At 41.9% G+C, this 18,840-nt stretch overlaps 1 protein-coding gene across 3 annotated transcripts in view; it reads left to right on the forward strand.

Annotated features, from left to right (window-relative positions):
• Positions 1–18,840, forward strand: part of WDFY3 (WD repeat and FYVE domain containing 3) — a 1,200,521-nt gene that overhangs the window by 663,983 nt on the left and 517,698 nt on the right. For 2 of the 3 annotated variants that reach the window (XM_069236246.1, XM_069236264.1), the window contains 3 exons: positions 9,425–9,642; positions 14,781–15,016; positions 16,512–16,646. In XM_069236246.1, the coding sequence (XP_069092347.1) occupies positions 9,425–9,642; positions 14,781–15,016; positions 16,512–16,646 (589 nt within the window). The remainder of the gene's footprint in view (positions 1–9,424; positions 9,643–14,780; positions 15,017–16,511; positions 16,647–18,840) is intronic. The other variant, XM_069236255.1, reaches the window with a different exon arrangement.

Genomic DNA, 18,840 nt, shown 5'->3' on the forward strand with positions numbered 1-18,840 from the left:
TAAACAGGGTCGGGCCTGGATTACCTAGGCCCGACCCTACTTAGCGTTTCTGAGATTGGTCACAGCCAGGGTGCCACTAGGTCAGGCAGCATCCACCACTCACGGAACTCTGCAGAATTCCACAGAGTTTTAAACCAATTCCACGGAGTAGAACTCTGGGATCTCCAACCCTCCTGCAATCTGGTGACCGTCAAGGGACAGCTCATAGACCACTCCTAGGAACATCTGCAGCTCCTGGACCCCACAGCTGGACTTCTTATTTTTCCATCCTGCAGGAAAATCACCTCTAGGTGGGTGGGCATTGCCACCTGCACCACCTGGGCACCTCCATTGTCTCTGCTGGAGACTCTCCTTCTTTTTCAGGTCTTTTGCATCCGGAATCTGTCCCTGAGTTCCACTGGCCTGGTCCACGGGTCGTGACAGCAGCTGGGCAATCTGAGACTTCTTTTGACTTCAGTGAGGATTTCTGATGTTCTTTCACCCCTATGCATCCAGATCCCCTGGTGTAGATACTCCTGTCTTCTGGGTGTCCTTGGGTGGGGGCACTCTCCAACCTTCCTCTTGTCTGCTGGTTTCCTCAGGGTCCGCTGCGAAGGGTCCTGAAAAGCACAAATTCCAACCACTTTTTCCCTCTGTTAGCATATGGGATGACTGGGTAGGTAACCACTCTGCACCTGGTCGCTGAGGACACTCGCTGTACTTGCCTCTGGTGTTTTCATCTCCCCAGCTCCTAGCTAACTGCCACACTTACTATTTCGCATTCCACTTACTTAGTATATGGTATGCCCCACCCCCAGGCCCTGTACATGCTATTTCTGCTTGTTATTTTGTGTATATATTGTGTGTAGCTATCTCCAAAGGGAGATATACCAATGATAGGCTAGTAGTGAGCTCTCTAATAAAGAATCCTTTATTTTTGCATCACTTGTGTGGTTTTTTTTTCTTGTGTGGGTGTTACTGTCTGACTACTGTGGTATTGCAAGTGTTTTACATGCCTCTTGCATAAGCTTCACTGCTCGCCTCATACCCCTAGAGAGCTTTTGTTATCTGGACACCTGTTCACTATCACTAAGGGTTGCTTGGACTCAGTATAGGGTGCCACTCTATAGGTGTACACGATAAACTAAGCCAGCCTCCTACAATCATCTAGTCGAAGTTTTTTCTTTTCATTGTTGGGCTTGGCGTCCTGATTTTATAACCGCAATTTGAACAGAACACTAAAAAAAAAGGCTGGATAGATTGATCTGCTAGTGATTTCAGAAACTTGAGAGATCTATAAATTTAGTTTCTTCCTTTTCTCTTGCTCTGTCATTCACCAGCCTAAGTAGTCTTCCGATGACACAGTACTCTCCTTTATTCACACCTCTGATGAAATCTTAAAAAGTGCTTCATAGTTGTGGTGTGTTTTGTACTTTACTACCTTCTATATTTGGAGACAAATTAATCCAAAACCGGCAAAGTGAGGGTTAGCATATCGACTTGTTACTTGACTCTAGCTCTCTCTCTAAGCCCTAAGGCAAAGGAGTCTGCAGCTTCCTGGCAACTACAATCCCCATCTGTGTGCTAAGCAACCTGGTTATCTAGACACTGAAATGCTGTAGAGTTGAGCTACCCTCCCACTTATTAGGTAAAGGGTTTACATTTAGTTTGATACAGTGGGCCAGATTTACAAAGCACCTTAGAGACTTAAATGAGACTTATGTTTGTAAAAGATTTTGAGACCTATATGTATGGTTTTTATTCTAAACGTCCAGCAAAGTCTAAGTTGACATACTCAGGGATTTCATCAAAGTGCGTAACATAAGCAGAGTTGTAAGTAATCTATGATTTAGTGCCATCTAGAGTAGTATACATTTGCATTTTGAAGCAAGTGGTGCAGGAAATGCAGTGTAGTTGAGGTTTACATCCATATATTTGTAAGGGTTCTCAGAAACATATGTTTTACCTCCGTCAATCTTGCCTCCACTTCTGAACCTGCATCTGAATGATCCAGGTGTTATTGATGCAGAAATTGTCCAAGTGTATAAGTACTTCCCACTACAAAAAAAATGTAGGATGGACAACTATTTGTGGAAAAGTAGATTCCTTGGAAAAAAAATGTATAAATGATTGACAAATTTTACTTTCACGCCAATACTGTGCATTCAAAATATCTGTAATACAGAAATGCCACATATTAAGATTTAGGTAGCACGGCACAATATATGTAAACATCATACGTCTGTGTCCATAAATTTACAAACGCTAAGTATAGCTGTAGTGTCCATTTGTAAATCAATGCAATCTGTGTTGTACCGTTATGCAAGACTGTTGGCCGGAAGGATGATGCTTTCAGAGGTCACTGCAGAGACAATACATCCTTGCCCTGCTTAGGAAAAACATTAGTCTGTTTTTAGAAGCAGAAAAGAAGTAGCACACTGGGAGGATAGACGTGCATGAACAACAAACACTTCTGCTGATTATGAAGGAGAGACTGCAAACCCATGAGCAGCAACAAAAAAGTAAGAATTTACAAGTAGAAGTGCCAGACAACTATTCCATACTGGGCCACCCACAAGGTGACATGCATAAAAGTTAAAGCAAAGCTTTCGCTCTACGGAAGAAGTGGCCCAATACAATTGGACACTTGCAAAGTAAATCAGTGTCAATCGTAGTCCTGCTTACTTCCACATAACTGAAGCAGGCATACATTAGAATCCCATAACCAAGACTTGTACACACATGACCCGCCTTTTACTTTTGAAGTATTAATTATAGCACTTGTGGTCACCAAGCTTGATAAGCGTAAGAAACCATCATGGCATCTTTCAAATGTTTTTATACCTGTGACAACTGTAGACTAATATTCTTGTTTCTACTACAGACTTCTAACTGCAGATTCCTCACTTTTTGAATATCTTCCCAGTAGCCAGAGTGAATCTGAAAAGTTTTCAGCAGTTCCCCAGCATGCAAGCAACTCCACGACAGCGTAGTTCCTCATCAGACGTGAGCGCACATCTATGTAGGCACCACCCATGCACACTGACATAATTTCCTTTTTTACTGTTGATACAGACTCGGACTTACCCATCATCTCTTTCATGACTGTCTTTTTGACTTTTTAAAATATTTCCACAGTGTTAAAGGGACTATATCACCTTCCAAATCTACAGGATTGAAACAGTGCGTGGATTGTCACAGACAAATGTCTGTAATTGTCTCACTAATGGAGCCTGTGGCAGTGCAGCGGGTGCAGCAGCACCTGTTGCGCAATCCACTGCCCGTAATTCGGGCAGTGGAATGTGTGATGGGGCTGTGCATGGTGGCCCCTGCACTACCCATGCCAAGTGCATGGGCAGTGCAGAGGCCCCCTGAGGCCCCCATATCGCCAGCCTTTCCATGGCAGTGTTTACCGCCAAGGACAGGCTGGCGGATTGGGACTCATAATCCCCAGGGCAGCGCTGCCCTGGCGGATTACAACTGCCAGGCTGCAGGCTGGTGGCAGCCTGGCGGCAGCCTGGCAGTATCAGTGGTTTGACCGTGGCAGCTCCGCCATGGTCATAATGTCTCAGTCGGATGGCCACTTTGGCGGCGGTCCAACCGCGACCGTGTAGACCGCCAGGCTCATAATAACCCCCATAGTCTTTTCCTATTCAAAAAGATAATGTGGTTCTACAAAATTTCCTCTGTGGTGTCTGATTTCTGCTTCTTGGTTATTAATCAGCATCACTGCAAACCACTTTTAAATGAGATTATGAAAAAGCTATGTTTGTTGTAAGCTTGAATTGAATTGAATGAATACCATTCTTGATCTGTCTTTTCACAAAATGAGTGTGATACCTATCTAGACTCCATACTAGGGAATTTGCAAAAGATTGTAAGCATCACTTTAATTTCATATGCCCTATCCAAGGGCTGCCTTGGCTTCCAGATCAAAACTGTACTTGACTGCTACCTAATTTTTTGTTTTCGGTTAGTGCTGAACAGGCAGTGTGCTTTAACAGTGGTGTGGCCTAAAAAGCTTCTCCTAACAAATGTTTTCAAGAGACATGGGACACACCCTCTGTGACCAAGGGGCACAGTAATACAAGAGACAGATTCATCAGTAGTCTTACTGGACAAAGAATAACAAAAATCGAGGCAAAAATATACTTAAATACATTGATGTAGAACCATTATCCTATCCTATATTCAATAAACACATGACAAGGTAATTTTAAAAGTAAGTAGTGAATTTGATCATTTAATTGAATTGAAATTGTACAAATTAAAGAGTTTAAACTGTGTCACTTTGCCTCTGTTTCACAATATAAACTTGCAGTAGTGTTTCATTGAAGCCCTGGCATGTGCTAGACAGGAACAGGGATTTTTTTATTTAGCTTGTGAAGGATAGAAATAGGGAGTGCCCCATGTGTCCCTTTTTCATTGTTGACTTTTGTTCTTACTTTGCTAGGGATCATTCAGGGCCACAGTCAGCTCCCTGGTGTCAACATTTAGCACCCAAGAGATAGGAAAGCAACAATAGATTTCAACCTAAATGATGATTTCTGTTTGGTGATAGTCTTGACTCCTGCAGATCTATAAAGATAGACCCCATTCTTCCTGCGCCATTGTCATCTAAGATTTTTAAAGTTTATTTATATATCAACACTATAAAAATAAGCAACTTTAAGAAAGCCAAAATTACAATCTTTTTGGGGTGTATTCTCTTTCGAGGTTCTTGATCAATTGTCTGAGACTCCTAAGGAAGAAAGTCAGTCCTTTGAAAAGGGTTAGAGAGCATGTTCAGTAACTTTAAGGATTTGTATAAATATTGCAGATCATATAAGTTTGTTCATGCTGTCTGTGTATGGTCAGTAGAAGGAACATTTCCCATTCCATTCTAGAAAGATGTTATAAAACATTGTTGTAAGTACCCACCTGCAAAAATCCTTATAGTCAATGTATACAGCAACCTTTTTTATTTTGTGGGCAATATAGAAATAACTCTAGTGATGTAACTGGTAAACTGATATGAAAATGATATTGGACTTCACAGTGAAACAACCTTAATGTAGACATGGTAGTGCACAATTTCTTTAGTGTTGTTTAAAAGATTGGTATCTTTATACTTGAGAGGTTCTTCATATCAAATGGAAAGTAGTTAATAGCTCAAGGACTGATTTAGAAATTAGCAGATGGGATGCTCACTCACAAATGTAGCGGATATCTGATCAGCCTTGTTACAGAGTCTTCCCTTCTATGGCAGTCATGATAAGGCTGATGGGTAGTCCATCATTTTTGAGTGAGTACCCTTCTGCCAAACTGTAAATCAGGCTCTTAATCTAGCAGGATTTTGTTCTTCTGATCGTTGTGCAGGCTGCAGTAAGTGTTGCAATACATTTATAGTATTAAGTATGGAAGGACTCTCGGCAGTCAGACAATTAGCCGCCCACATAGTCTTTACAGGAGGCACAGGACTTGAACACTTAGTGTTCAACCTTAGCATGGGTACCCGGACATTAGTCCTTTGAATTGTGTTATGATGTAACTGAATCAGGAAAGACTCACTTATTTTTAGACTTAGGGCACCAACTATTGAAGGAAGGGCAACTAGATATCTAGAAAATTAAAACCTTGAGGACATGGCAGAAATCTATTTCTCATATTCCTCGCAGGGCCTAGACTTTCAGTCCCTTTGCATTGGACCTTTTCATTTTGTATCTCTTTTGTGGGGCTAGTGCTACACATAGTAAAATAGAATCATCCTTGCTCTCTATTTTTAGACCTCGCCTTCTGTTTCCTTACTTAATCATTTTGCCTTTTTGCTGAAGTTCCAGTACTTCTCTCAGATTTCATTCTGCCACATGTATAAAAAATATGAAGTTGTCTTCACTTTGTTAGTCCACGGTGAACTTTAAGATCCAGGTGTGAAATTAGCAGAGTTGTGTTGTCCTTGCCACAATGAAAGAAAGCTTAATCACTCTTATTTAGTATTTTCTGACCTTGTTTTCCTTTCTTTTTACCAAAACCGGATAGTAGTGTGTCTTTTTAGGAATTCAGTCAGCACGTTTAAGTATTTAGTCGGTGTAAAACTCAATATCTAAACATTCTTGCTCTCCATTGTGGCTGTTTGGTACTCTGTTCTGATTATTCATTCTGTGAGTATTTCTGACTGCTTGTCAAGATTATATATGGACTTCTGAAGCCTGGCATTGTAATGTCTTTCAGTGCCCTGCTTGTTCTGGGAGCTTGATCTTCCCTGGTGCCATCTTTACATTGTGCGCAATGCATTTGCTTGGATTACATTTACTTGCTCTTGCTATCGCCTCTGCTCCTATATCACTCCTCTGTGTCGTCATCTGTCAGGCACTAAAGAAACTTAGATTCAAGGTTTGAATCCCTTTATTTTGTTTTGTAAGCACCACATCATGAGTCACACAATCCTGTTGATAATTACCTTTTCCATGGAATGCAAACTCTGTTAATGATGGGTTTCTCCTTTTTGTTTGCGATCAGCATCCTGAGATTTCAACTAAGCATTGCCTTTTTGTCTACGTTTTGGAGCATTCTGGTTCACTCATGTATGGGTAATTCAAACAGTTCACAAAAACCTGAAGATGTTCTTTTGAAACTGGGATAAGCCCGTTCTCTACTCATCAGAGATGATTCAGGTATCTCACCCTGGCATGTCTAGCAAGCAACAATGGACCTAATTAAGTCAGTTGTTGTAGAGTTTAGGCTGCCTAGTTTCACAAGACGTTGATACCCAGTAGGGCTACCAGTTGGAGCACAGTCCAAGCTGAACCAATTGAAGATCCAGTACGTCCCAAGTCTTTCAAATGGACAGAGGTTGCAGTGTGTCAGCATCCACTGTGATGTCACCGGAGGATATATTTATCTTTATTTTTTGGTAGGACAGGCACTACAAAATAGATTGTTATTGGTTGCCATCAGTGCCATCATTGTTAAAAACAATACTACAAAAGAATCACAAAGAAAACCCAACAGTAGCATGTAAGAAAACAAAATATTAAATTGTACCTTCAATAGATTAAATCAAGCAAAAAGCATTACAAAGGGCTTATGAAAAGAAACCTAGACTAACTCAGATTCCAAAAAAAATCCCCAAAACATTGATGCAGACACGTCATGGAGTGCTCAAAATATTTTGCATCTATAACAAATTTTAAAATAAATTGAAATGTTTCCTAAATTCCATTAACAGTGGAGTTTCCTCAACTTTATTATAAAATATATTCTAGTATTTTGGTCCAAAAATGGATCCATGTCTTTCACACCACCCCACAAATTTGGCTTGGGGGACAGTTAGTGCATTTTTATTAATTAAGCTCAGGTTCTGTTAGTTGATATTTGAACACTGATGTGAATATTTGAAGAATGTGGTGCACTTCCAGGACTATTGAATATGGCCAGCCTCCTCTTGGAAGCTGGGTCAAAGTCTAGCTCAGACTTCAGATTACAGTAATGTGGAATGTTTGAGAGAGAAGGATGACTTAAATGGTTTCAGAATCAGAATAATTGGCTACAGCCTATGATCACTAGTGAAAAACAGTGTCCTCTGTGTCTGGCAGGGGGCAGGAGCCAGGAACTTTGATTTATTAGGATGCTCTCTGATAATGCAGATTAACCACAGATCTAGACAGAATACTGTCTTTGTAGTGCCACTACCATAGGAGGTGCTTTTATGCTGCTTCTGTGACACTGGGCTCCAGGCCCCTCAGTCAGCTAATCCATTTGCAGGTATTTGTAGCTGTCAGGGGGCAGCTTTCCTCAACAATGTATGCTGTTTCCCTTCTGTTGGTCTGTCATACCATTAAGGATTCTCCAGAGTCTAAGGCTTATGCCAGGCCTTAAAGATGACAGTTATCATCACACATTTTGCCTCTAGCAAGTGTCTTTCCTCTTCTGAAGGGGCATCTGAACATCAGAAATGACTACTGCATATTGGCTTAAACGAGGAGAGTATTTTATCTCACTGCATTGGTGCAGTTGGAAAACCTGTGAAAACATTTGAAGTTCTGAATTTGAAATGACTTTGGACTACTCAAAGCTGCTTATGGTCACTTTAATAAAGCTGTATATCTTCTGTTGCCAGACAACTGTAGGCAACACAGGAAACTGATGTACTACCCAGCCAGTGGAGCTAGCTCCAGTTTCAGGGAAAGCAATGGCAAATGTACAGGCATGCTGCCATACTACTATGAAAGGTCAGTCTGCAAAAAAGCTTCCCTCTTGTGAAGCTGGGCAGTCCTTCTCAAAGGGATGCATACCATGCACCACACATAATCCAGTTTGAGCACTTCAGAACATGCATGCACACACTCAGAGAGACCCCAGCACACACACATGAGAGAAGGCAAGGACTACAGTTATGGTGGAGGCGCCAGACCTTTAAATATGGGTGGACTGGGCGAAAGGCAGCCTCTCACTAATGGTGCAAGTAAAAAGTCCTGTACAGATTTACAACAACTTCATTCTTCCTTCTCTTTTCAGTATCCCCAGACAAAATGCAAGTGCAGCAGTGCACACTGGACCTCTGCTGAATGGTTCTAGTCTACCAAGAACACTCACTTTACATGTCCCTGTAGTTGTATCTTAGCAGTTGCAGTGCCTGCAGGTGTCCTACAGCTACAGGCTCCAGTTGAATTTGCACAGAGCATTATGTACTTTAGGAGTATGGAGCACACATTTTGCAGCCCTTCAGACACCAAAGAAATGTCTAAATTATGCTAGCGAGGAAACAGAGGCTAGAATTGAAGTGTTTGCATAGTGGGAGTATTACCTACAGACTGGAGTTTTAAAACTTATGGCATGCCTTCTGTATGGGAAGTAGGCAATACAGATAGCATGCATCTAGCATACTATTAACTGTCTTGATTCCAAATATGTAGGCCCTGGTCTAGTAGGAAGTGTCTTGCATATATTGTAAAATTCTCCAACAGTACTTGGTTGGTATGCCTGGCCCCTGAGTTCTGTCTTGACTTCCCCACCCCCCCTCCCCCCCACGCAGCTGCATAAGGAATATATCCTTGGGAGACCACAATAATAATACTTTCTAAAACAGGCAAATTATCTGTCCATTGTCTATTGACAAGGTTTACCTGTAGGCAAATGATACTGGAGTGGGACAGAAACAAAACTGAAAGAAAAAAAAACACACCTCCAAAAAGGTTCTAAACATAGAATCCACTGTATGTAGTCTGTAGACAAATGGCCAAAGGCAAAAAATAAATATAAATCAAACTTTTGTTTTAACCACACATCTTTTTTCATTGTATTACTTATGATACTTCAGACTATTCGTTGTATTAGAAAGAAACATTTGTATGTATTTCAAAATAATAAGATATAATCCAAAGACCAGGACCAAAATATCTCTTTCCCTAACACTTTTGCTAGAATGGAGTATGTATTAATTTTTTTCTCTCATCTCTGTCCGTAGGGCATGTGAAGAACTTGTGAAGATCCTTGGTTTTGATTGGGTGGTAATGTTCATGGAAGAACACCTGCACTCTACCACTGTCACCGCAGCCATGAGGATTCTTGTTGTGCTGCTGAGTAACCAGTTGATACTCGCAAGGTTTAAAGAAGGGATGAGTGGTGGCGGTTGGCTTGATCAGACCGATTCAGTCCTAACCAATAAGATTGGAACTGTGCTAGGTACTGCTTTTATGCGTCTTTCTTTGAATGTAACAGTGCATGTAACTTCTGTGTGGTTATGAGCCTTTCCAAAGGTAGTTCAGAGATGGACAGTCATCTTGGCAGTCTATTTGTTGTCTATGTGAGTTTAAATGCCATACATAAATGTTTCGGCTCAGATGAACCTCTAGCATTTGATGCATACAGGTGCTATATGACCACAGGCTACTTTTGCAATTGTTTCCATTGAAATCCATATGTAATCCTAGAGATGGGAAGGAAGCTTTGAGAAGGATACGTCTCTCATAGCTGGAAGGTTTTACTGTCAGCAGCTTTTACCCTGTCTGCTCATGCTTCCTAAAGGAAGACACCAACATTAATTAAAAACAACAGCATTTCTAGAGGTAAAACCTGGCTCTAAAAAAATAACAGAAAAAACATGTCTGGAAGATGTTAAGCTGATGGAAGGAGACTCCAAAGTACACGGAATTGTAGAGAATAGCGAACCTGAGGCAGTGAAGGCAGTGAAGCACTGAAGGCTAGGACTCTGAAGCACCATAGATGGATCAGAGTAAACAGTGTAAGCTGTGGTGCAAGACAGCCTCTGTAGATTCGGTTTTGGAACATCTGAGATTATCTGAATGTGGAATTGGAGGTAAATGGGAATATTTGTAGTGTCAAGCAGAGGGTGCGACTTAACCATGAGCTGAAGGATGAACATGTGTAACAGCACAAGGGAAAGAGTGACGTGCAGTCTGTGCCTTGTTTGTGGCAAGCGTAAGCGGAGGAACCACAAAGCAAAGTGAAGAGACTATACCAGGGAAAATATTATGAGGCATACAGGGACAAAAATGTGAGGCCTTCATTCTCCATGGCATGAGGTAAAATAAATGGCCTAAAGAGGTCACATTTCCCACAATGCCTTCTGTCACAGGAAAACATGATGCTTTGTCAAACGCCCAGTTTTCTCCAGCATTTGATCTTTTATAGATCACATGCTTGCATTGTTCTCCGTCATCAGGATTGTAACCCCTGATATTCAGTGTTAACACAGCAGGATACATGTAGAGCAACATAACATTGAAACAGGCGCAGATCACATGGAGCCAAGGTGAGGAGGCTCAAAGTTCATATCCTTCTTAGAAGCTCAAACTACCAGCTATTCTATTGCATGTGTAGTAGATCTCTGAGCTCACATCTCATCTATGAAACTCCTTAAATATTTGTTGCCTCACCTCCCATCTGCAGGTGGTAACCAGTTTTTGCCCATTCTTGTGTGTAGGAAACTTAGCACTGGATGCACCCCAGGTCTCTCTTCAGACCTTTTTCTTCTTGTGTGTCAAGGAAGATTTATTCAGACAAAAGTCCCCCATATAAAATGCATCACTGTCTCTAAACCTATGCATCTTCACAAAGACTGCAATATTTGTAGCACATTTATAGCTATATCCCTCAATGATAGGGAGAGTTGTCCTATTTGTACCTCGAAGTCCGATTCCACAGAAAACAGGTTAGTGAAGTGTCTCCATACTACGTATTGCTGATGCTGAAAAGCTCAAATTAAAACCTGAGGAATGTGTTGCAGGCTCCTCTTCAGAAACTTGCATGACCCTCCATGCCTGCCATTGATGGGCTGGTTCTGTTGGTACTTCATCCTAAGTGTGATTATTGCCTGTATCATAAACATAAGTCAACCAGTGTGACATTTGTACAACCATTTCATCCAAGACTTCTCATGACAAGGACAACTACCTGGCTTGTCTACAAGAGCTCAAAAGTGGTGCCTCCTTCTCTAGGGATGACCCCACATCAGGGGATGATTGTGTGAAGTGCCCTCCCTTTGCTTTCTGCAAAAAAATTAAAACATTTGAACTTTGTTGAGGACTTCTATTAACTGGTACTTGGTTACTCCATTTCTGTTTCCAAAAAGCAGTCCACCTCTTTTGCTGCTGTTGATGACCACCATATTCCCTGTCCACCGGACTTCAACAGGTCCCTAGCTTTCTAAAGTCTCCATTAAAAGCTACTTCATTTTTGTCGAAGGCCATGTCGTCTTCAAAGCCATCATAGATGGCCACCTCCTTTTGGTTAGTTGTGGTCTCATTATTCTCGATGGCTGCCTCACTTTATCACAGTACGTTTCAAATCTCTGGTGCAAATTGTACTACTGTTGAACATCTGTAGCACATGGTTCAGTGTTTACTAAGTGCACAATTTGCACCCGATTTGGAGTTTGACCTTGGAATGCTCCATAGGATTTCAGTTGTACATGTTTTCTATTGTTCCAAAGTGCAGAAACTTGTTTTTGTGCCCCCCCTTCAATTTGTGCCATGTTTTCTTATGTTAGTTTCCTATTGGGCAAAAGTTCCTGGATAGAACATGATGCATTCAGGTCGTTATGCCATGTGGAGCACAAACAGAAGTTTGAAACCAAAAACAGGACTTGTGCCCAAACCATAAATGTGGCCTTGGTGAGGAGGAGCACAGTGGTAATTACATATTTGCCATACAAGACATTTTTGTCTATATGTCATGTCTGTATTTGTAATAGGGATATTAAAAAGAATATATTTAGAATTTAGACCCGAAGTATTTCTAGTAACTGCCTCTTGAAAACATGTGATGGCAGAGGCATTGTGTTCAAAGACAAAATGTGATTTTAAGATAACATATTCATTTTTCCTATGCCTTGTAAAAAGCTGGTTTCTATGTAGAGTTTAAGAACTAACAAGTGTGTTTTCGGAATGGTCAGCACAATTTTATAAGTTTGTTGTGCAACAGTTCATTCAGCTATCTATCCTTTGACTACATTCATCTTTAAGATATTATCTCCGATCTGCGAATCGGCTATTGTAGGAAGCTGGCACTCTATATGGTCGGGGACAACCAACTTGTAGGTCGCAAACATGGGGTGCTCGGGGACGTAGGTGCACCTTTGGCCCTCCTCACCTGCGCCAACGGCATCAAGTTTCCTAGTCCAGGAGCACTCACGGATAGGGGTGGGGGGAGTGGTCATGTGGTCCGAGGCTGCAGGCATCGTCATCGAGTCCAGGAGGGGTAAAACCACAGTGATCTCGAGCTCAGGAGAGCTGGGGGACGTCGTTGACACCACCGGTCCACTTCAACTCGGGCTGGCAACGATGGGTGCAGTGATTGCTTTAGGTGTTGGGTGTCTCCTACCTCAGAGGCTGCAGGAAGTGGGGGGCCTGCATGCAGAAGCTGCAGGCGACTTCAGGAAGTCCAGGATGGGGGAAACTACAATGGACTCCAGACACCTGGGAGAACTTGCTAGCACTAGAGGTCCACTCTCACTTGGTTTGGTGGGTGCAGTGGTGACTTCAGGTGTCGGGTCTTTGCCGTTTTGGAGAATTGAGTGTCCTTTCCTTAGAGTTGGTTGGTGAGATTTCCCAGAGGTTCAGCTACAGGACGAGACGTCTTCTGTTGCAGAGTCTGTCGAGGAGTGCAGGCAGGTCGTCAGTGTTGGTATCAGGTCAGCTGCTGCTGCTTCTTCTCTCTTGTGGGTGTCTCTCTTCTTTGTCCTTTTCGTCTTAGGTCGTCAGAATCTGAGCTCTGGGGTTCAGGGACGCCACCTTAATATTTAAATTAGGGGTGTTACAGAGAGTGCCAGGTGGCTGCCAATGGGTTGACCACCTTTAGGGTGATTATTTCCTTTCTATTATCACTTCCTTTAGGGAGTGGGCATAACCCTGACCCTAGCGCCTTAATTCCTTCCCAACCAAGATTGAGAAATTTCAAAAGTGGTTTTCACTTCAGCTCGTCCACTTTAGGGGTGGGACTGGCATGAAGTGGGCACACTCCTAATCTACATAATTTTCCCGCCTGTCTTGTCGCCAAAGGTGTGGTTCAGGACAGGGGGGGTTGGTCATCTCTGCCTTTAGGAGAAACCTGGGTCGCATTACAAAGGCGGCTAGGCATTTGAAGCTTCCCGCCCTCGTATGTCCATCGTGCCTGGAGGAGGTGTCAACACCCCCGCTCAGTGCAGGCTTTTTCTTTGCACCCCGAGAGCACTGGCTCTCACCTTAGGGGGTCAGAAATGTGGTTGAACTGGTCAGGACCAGTCAGTTAACACACTGGTAGATGGTAGGTTTCTAAGGTGCCCTCTGGGTACATGTTTTGGCGAATCCAATACTGGCATCAGTGTGGGTTCACCAATACGAGATGGTTTGATACCAAACATCTCGATCTTAATTCAAGCCATCATGTAGCTGGGGAACTCTTAGTAACCAGTGTCCAGCACATGTATTTAAAATGTCTTCCCTGGTTACTTGCTATGTCTGAGAATCTACAAAGACATAGCAGGGATTTATCTGCTAGTGCATATGTGCCCTCTCATGTAATATAATGCACCCTGCCTTATGGCTGTAAGGCCTGTTAAAAGGGTGACTTACATATATTACATGCAGTTTCTGGGGACATGGCACACAGGCTGTAACACACAGCCTGTCATGTGCTTGGTGAGGGGTCCCCTAGGGTGGCACAATTCGTGCTCCAGCCCTTAGGGACCCTCTTTAGTACCCAGACCCTAGATACTAGGGGTACCATTTACCAGGGACTTGGAGGTTGCTAAAGGTTTTGTCAATTGGAGTAAACGACTGTGAAGATTTTAGGGGAAAGGGATCTGGCACTTGGACCTGGTTAGCAGGAACCAAGTGCACTTTCAGTCGAAATTACATCATCAGATACCAGGCAAAAAGTGGAGGCTAACCATGCCAAAAGGGTGCTTCCTACAGCCATTCACCAAGCTTCTCTACTAGCATTAACCCTTTGATTTCTACAGATTTTGCTAGGATTCCTTAAGGATGTATCTTTACTTAGATAACTCATTTCATTCGAAACACCCTTTTTGGAGTTGAGTGGAGATATCTTGGTTAAAAACACACACCACTTGCTCTTTCCCATTAGATGGCTTATTGTGTATACTATGTGCAATGTTATTTATAGTTCTTCGATACCATGCGTGCACAATTTAAATTGAAAATGACATAAAAATGATTTTTTTAATGAACAGATACGCATTTTTTGTTTAATTAATGAAGAACACTAAAGAGGTAAAATTTTAGCAGTAAATTTGTCTTAAGCTAAACTTGTACAGATACAGCTATTAACATAGTGTTTTTTTCACTATCCACCCATTTTAGGATTTAACGTCGGTCGGAGCGCCAGTGGCAGATCCACTCTTAGAGAGATTAACCGTGATGCCTGCCATTTTCCAGGCTTTGCTGTTCTTCACTCCTACCTCCCAAAGCACACAAATGTGCCGGCACTGTATTTTCTGCTCATGGCACTTTTTCTGCAGCAGCCTGTCACTGAACTGCCTGAAAACCTTCAGGTCAGTGCACCTGTCAACAGTGGCCGAAGTAATCTGGGCTGCCAGGTAGGGACTGTCCTATAAGGGCTAAGTCTATTTGTGTTATACTAATAACGAAAGGACTAATGTGACGTCTAATCTTCTAGTGACCTCACCCTATCTTCAATGTACATTTGCTCCAGTTGCCTCAAGATGTGTATAGATAAAGAAATATGAATATGTAAAGTTGCACGTGCCCTGTTTTCCAATGAGATCTCTCTTCGGTTACATTATGCACATTGGGTTCTTAAACACCTGGAGTAGCAAATCAAAAAGTTCTGAGCCTAAGCTTGGCATTGGCTGGTAATACATTAGTAATTCTATTAGTGTCACAGCGAACCCCTCAATTTTTAGGTGTATTTATTGTTTAGGGCCATGCAGAACAAAGTATGTTCAGCCACCCAGCATATTACGGTTCCCTGGCATGTGCAGTGGTTACATTGTGGTCAAAGCAGCTTAATTTCCTCAAGGGGGGTCAGACAGTTTCAGATGGGATATTGGCCTGATTTAGAGTTTGACTTACATCCCATCCCCCTGTTTATAGCATATTGATATCTATACACTCTAAACAGAGCAGCCAGGAATTTTGACGCATTTTAGCAGGTGTCCTACACCCACCAACCTCTACATTGGGCTTTCAGATTTCACTTGAGCATTTGTAAAACAGATGTACTATTGCTTCACCCTTTTTTACCAGTCACTCTATCCCTTTACTGTAGATTCCTATCTTCTAACCTGCTAGTACTTTTTTCTTTCATGCCTCTTCTTGTAACTTGATTTGATGCCAATTGAGCTACATCAGTTGTAGGAAGGTTAAATGTTGGCTTTATCAACATGGTTGTCCAATCAGCGGATGAAATGTCAGGGAAAGAGAGGCAGAAAGGGATAGAGGACACAGTAAAACTGAAGTGGTCAGAAGCAACATTTGTTCATGCTATGGAAGAGCCTGCTACACAACAACAACATAAGTAGGTTTTTAAATAAAAATGAACACATTTTATTTAAGAATGTATGGTGTAAACTCCAACAGAGGGATGTACAACTCAAAGGTGAAAACGGATTTTAACTTTTTGGAATAATTTTCCAGTCATCACATATGAGAAGATTATAAGAATAGAATTTGTTGCAACATTTAGGTGAATCTCAAAATGGTTAAGGTGCTGATATATTGTCTTGCTAGCAAGATTAATATCCAAATGATTGCTGAACTGTGCCCACCACTGAAAGAAATTAATTTACTTCTTAGACATATCACTCTTGAAAACTGAATTTGCTTTGCTAGAAAAAACAGCAGCTTGCTTTGTGTTTGAAACGCTTTGCACAGCCATATTTCTCTGCACTGTAATAAGAATGCATGACAAAGATGGCAACAATTATAATAGAGGTCAATGTATTACAGTATTTCATACAATTTAGTTATGTAGATGTGTTGTCATTTGCTTTTATTGCTATTTCTTGGCCAAATATTGCTGATCCAAATATATTATACACTGCTCTGACACCTTTTATGTATTTTACTTAGTTTGACTTGGACTCTATTTGGAGTTTTATTTTTGGAGTTCCTGCTTCCAGTGGAACCGTGGTTTCATCGATCCACAGTGTTTGCACAGAGGCCGCCTTATTGTTGCTTGCTATGCTCCGATCAATGCTGAATTCCGTAAGTCTGCAATTATGTAAACATTTTTTTTACTTTCTCTAGGGCTAGAATATCTCATCACGATAACCAGTGCCAATTCAAATGGGCTAAAAGCCCCTTCACCCACACCAATACACGTTGTGTGTTACTTGTCAAGAGTGTCAAGAAAAACTCATAGGGCCATATTAATGGTTTGTTTAATTGCTCTCAACCCAGACTTCCAGCCAACCCTGCTGCCATTGCCACCATGTAGGCCATAGAAATGGCTAGACAAAGCCATTGCCAAATTGTTTCAATGGGTCCTTCACCTTACCATCCCGACCAAAAGCCGTAAACAGGAAGTTAAGACAGTTCTGTCCTTTCTAGATAAACCAGGAGCAGTCTAAGCATGTCAAACATAGGAGGGCCTATCTCCTCAAGAAATAGGATGATGGGTAAAGCAGGAAAGGGCAATGTTTCAGTCTATCTAGAATGGACGTCCTACTTTAGAATAAAAGCACAATCCTGTCCAGCGATATCCTGAAAGCTGTTCCCACTGAATATATGTTCTCAGATCATGAACTTTTCTTGCTAATATAATTTAATGTACAAGACAAATCTTTGCAAAAAGAGATCCAAATACATTGTCTTCAAGGGTTCAAACGATGGACTGAGTAATTTTGTTAGCACCAAAAGTACATGGCAAGAAGACACTTTGGAATTAATTGTTGTGCGGCATTTCTTTAAACTCTCTCTCAAGCTTTCCACATCTGTTGCCAGAACATCATGCCATGAGTGATGAAATGTACACAGTGTAGCTACTTGAGCTTTTGTGGTGAAAGTAGGGAGCCCCTTCAAAGGCCCGCGTTTCAGTCATTCCAGAATAAACAATGGAGGCAGCTACACTTTCGAGAGCTCTATTACAGTAGTGAGAATAGGCTGCCATTGTTGACGGGTGCCTAGAAGTCCAAATTGCTAACATCACTTCTCAGTCCCAAGCTTTCCTGCCCTACCTGCTCTGCGTCCAAACTGTTGGGTGAAGACAACAGAAATCTGGAAGATGTAGGCACAGATGGAACAAAAGAAAAGTGATGAGCTAGAGGACTATAAAAGGATTTAATTGTGCTTGCTTTCCTGTGCCTCACAGAGAGCCATAGAGATAACTACAATTGGTCAAAGACATCGAGGGACCATAATCATTGTAGGGTTACACTGCCAGAGCTCCTTTGAATAAAGTCTGTGAGCAGAAAATTGGGCATTTTTCTTGTGAACCCGGGAGATTGATTAATGGATGTCTGAATTCTTGCATCACAATGTAAAAAGACCCTAGATTGTACTGACAAAGGAAGACGTTAGGCAGCTAATCTGCATGTGCATAGTGTTTCTTCTGGGACCAGGCTACCATTAGAAACAGCAGGTGAGATTCTGCCACACATTGACTGATCCAGATTGGACCTTTGATTTATCATTTAACAATGCAGTTAGTTCTTGTTAACCTCATTCATAGTACGACCCTAGCTGCCTGAACCTGAATGATGAAAGAAACTGCCTCAAGTGCACAAACCACAGCAGTCGACCAGGAGCATTTGCTCCCTTTTGGGCTCACCAGTACCCCTTAGGTGTTCACAAAAGTGATGGTGGTTGTCGCAGCACACCTTTGGAGGAAGGAGTACCATACTTTCCCTAACTCACCAGCTGGCTGCCGAAGGCTAGATCTTCCCAGGCATTCATCAGCTGGCTCCAGAAATCACCTGTCATGCGATTTCTTTTTTTTGTTTATTTATTTAAAAGGTTTACCACATTAGCTTCTGCCAAACCCTTTTGGATGTCCTAGTGGGACTTGAACCTAAACCTCTCTTTTTTGATGGGCACCCCTTTTGAGCGACTGCACATTTGCCAATTGTGATTTATGACATTGAAGATAGGCTTTCTCATTGCTATCACATGGACTAGGCGTGTGAGCGAGCAGCAGGCTCTTTCTGTCAACCCATCTTATAAGTTTTTTTCCAAATGAGTTGGTTTTGAGGACCCAAACTTTCTTTCTACAGAAAGTGGTCATTCCATTTCATGTCGGACAGGCTGTCGCCCTTCTGGCATACTTTGCTCCACATCCAGCCTTTGTTGTTAGGACCCGAAAGGGGTCCTAAATTTGTATATCAATCTTACCAAGCAATATCAAGTGGATGATCAGCTCTTTGTAGGGTTCTCCTACTCAAAGGTTAAGCCAGTGCAAAAT

Source organism: Pleurodeles waltl, chromosome 1_2 (assembly GCF_031143425.1).
Source record: "Pleurodeles waltl isolate 20211129_DDA chromosome 1_2, aPleWal1.hap1.20221129, whole genome shotgun sequence".
Taxonomy (NCBI): domain Eukaryota; kingdom Metazoa; phylum Chordata; class Amphibia; order Caudata; family Salamandridae; genus Pleurodeles; species Pleurodeles waltl.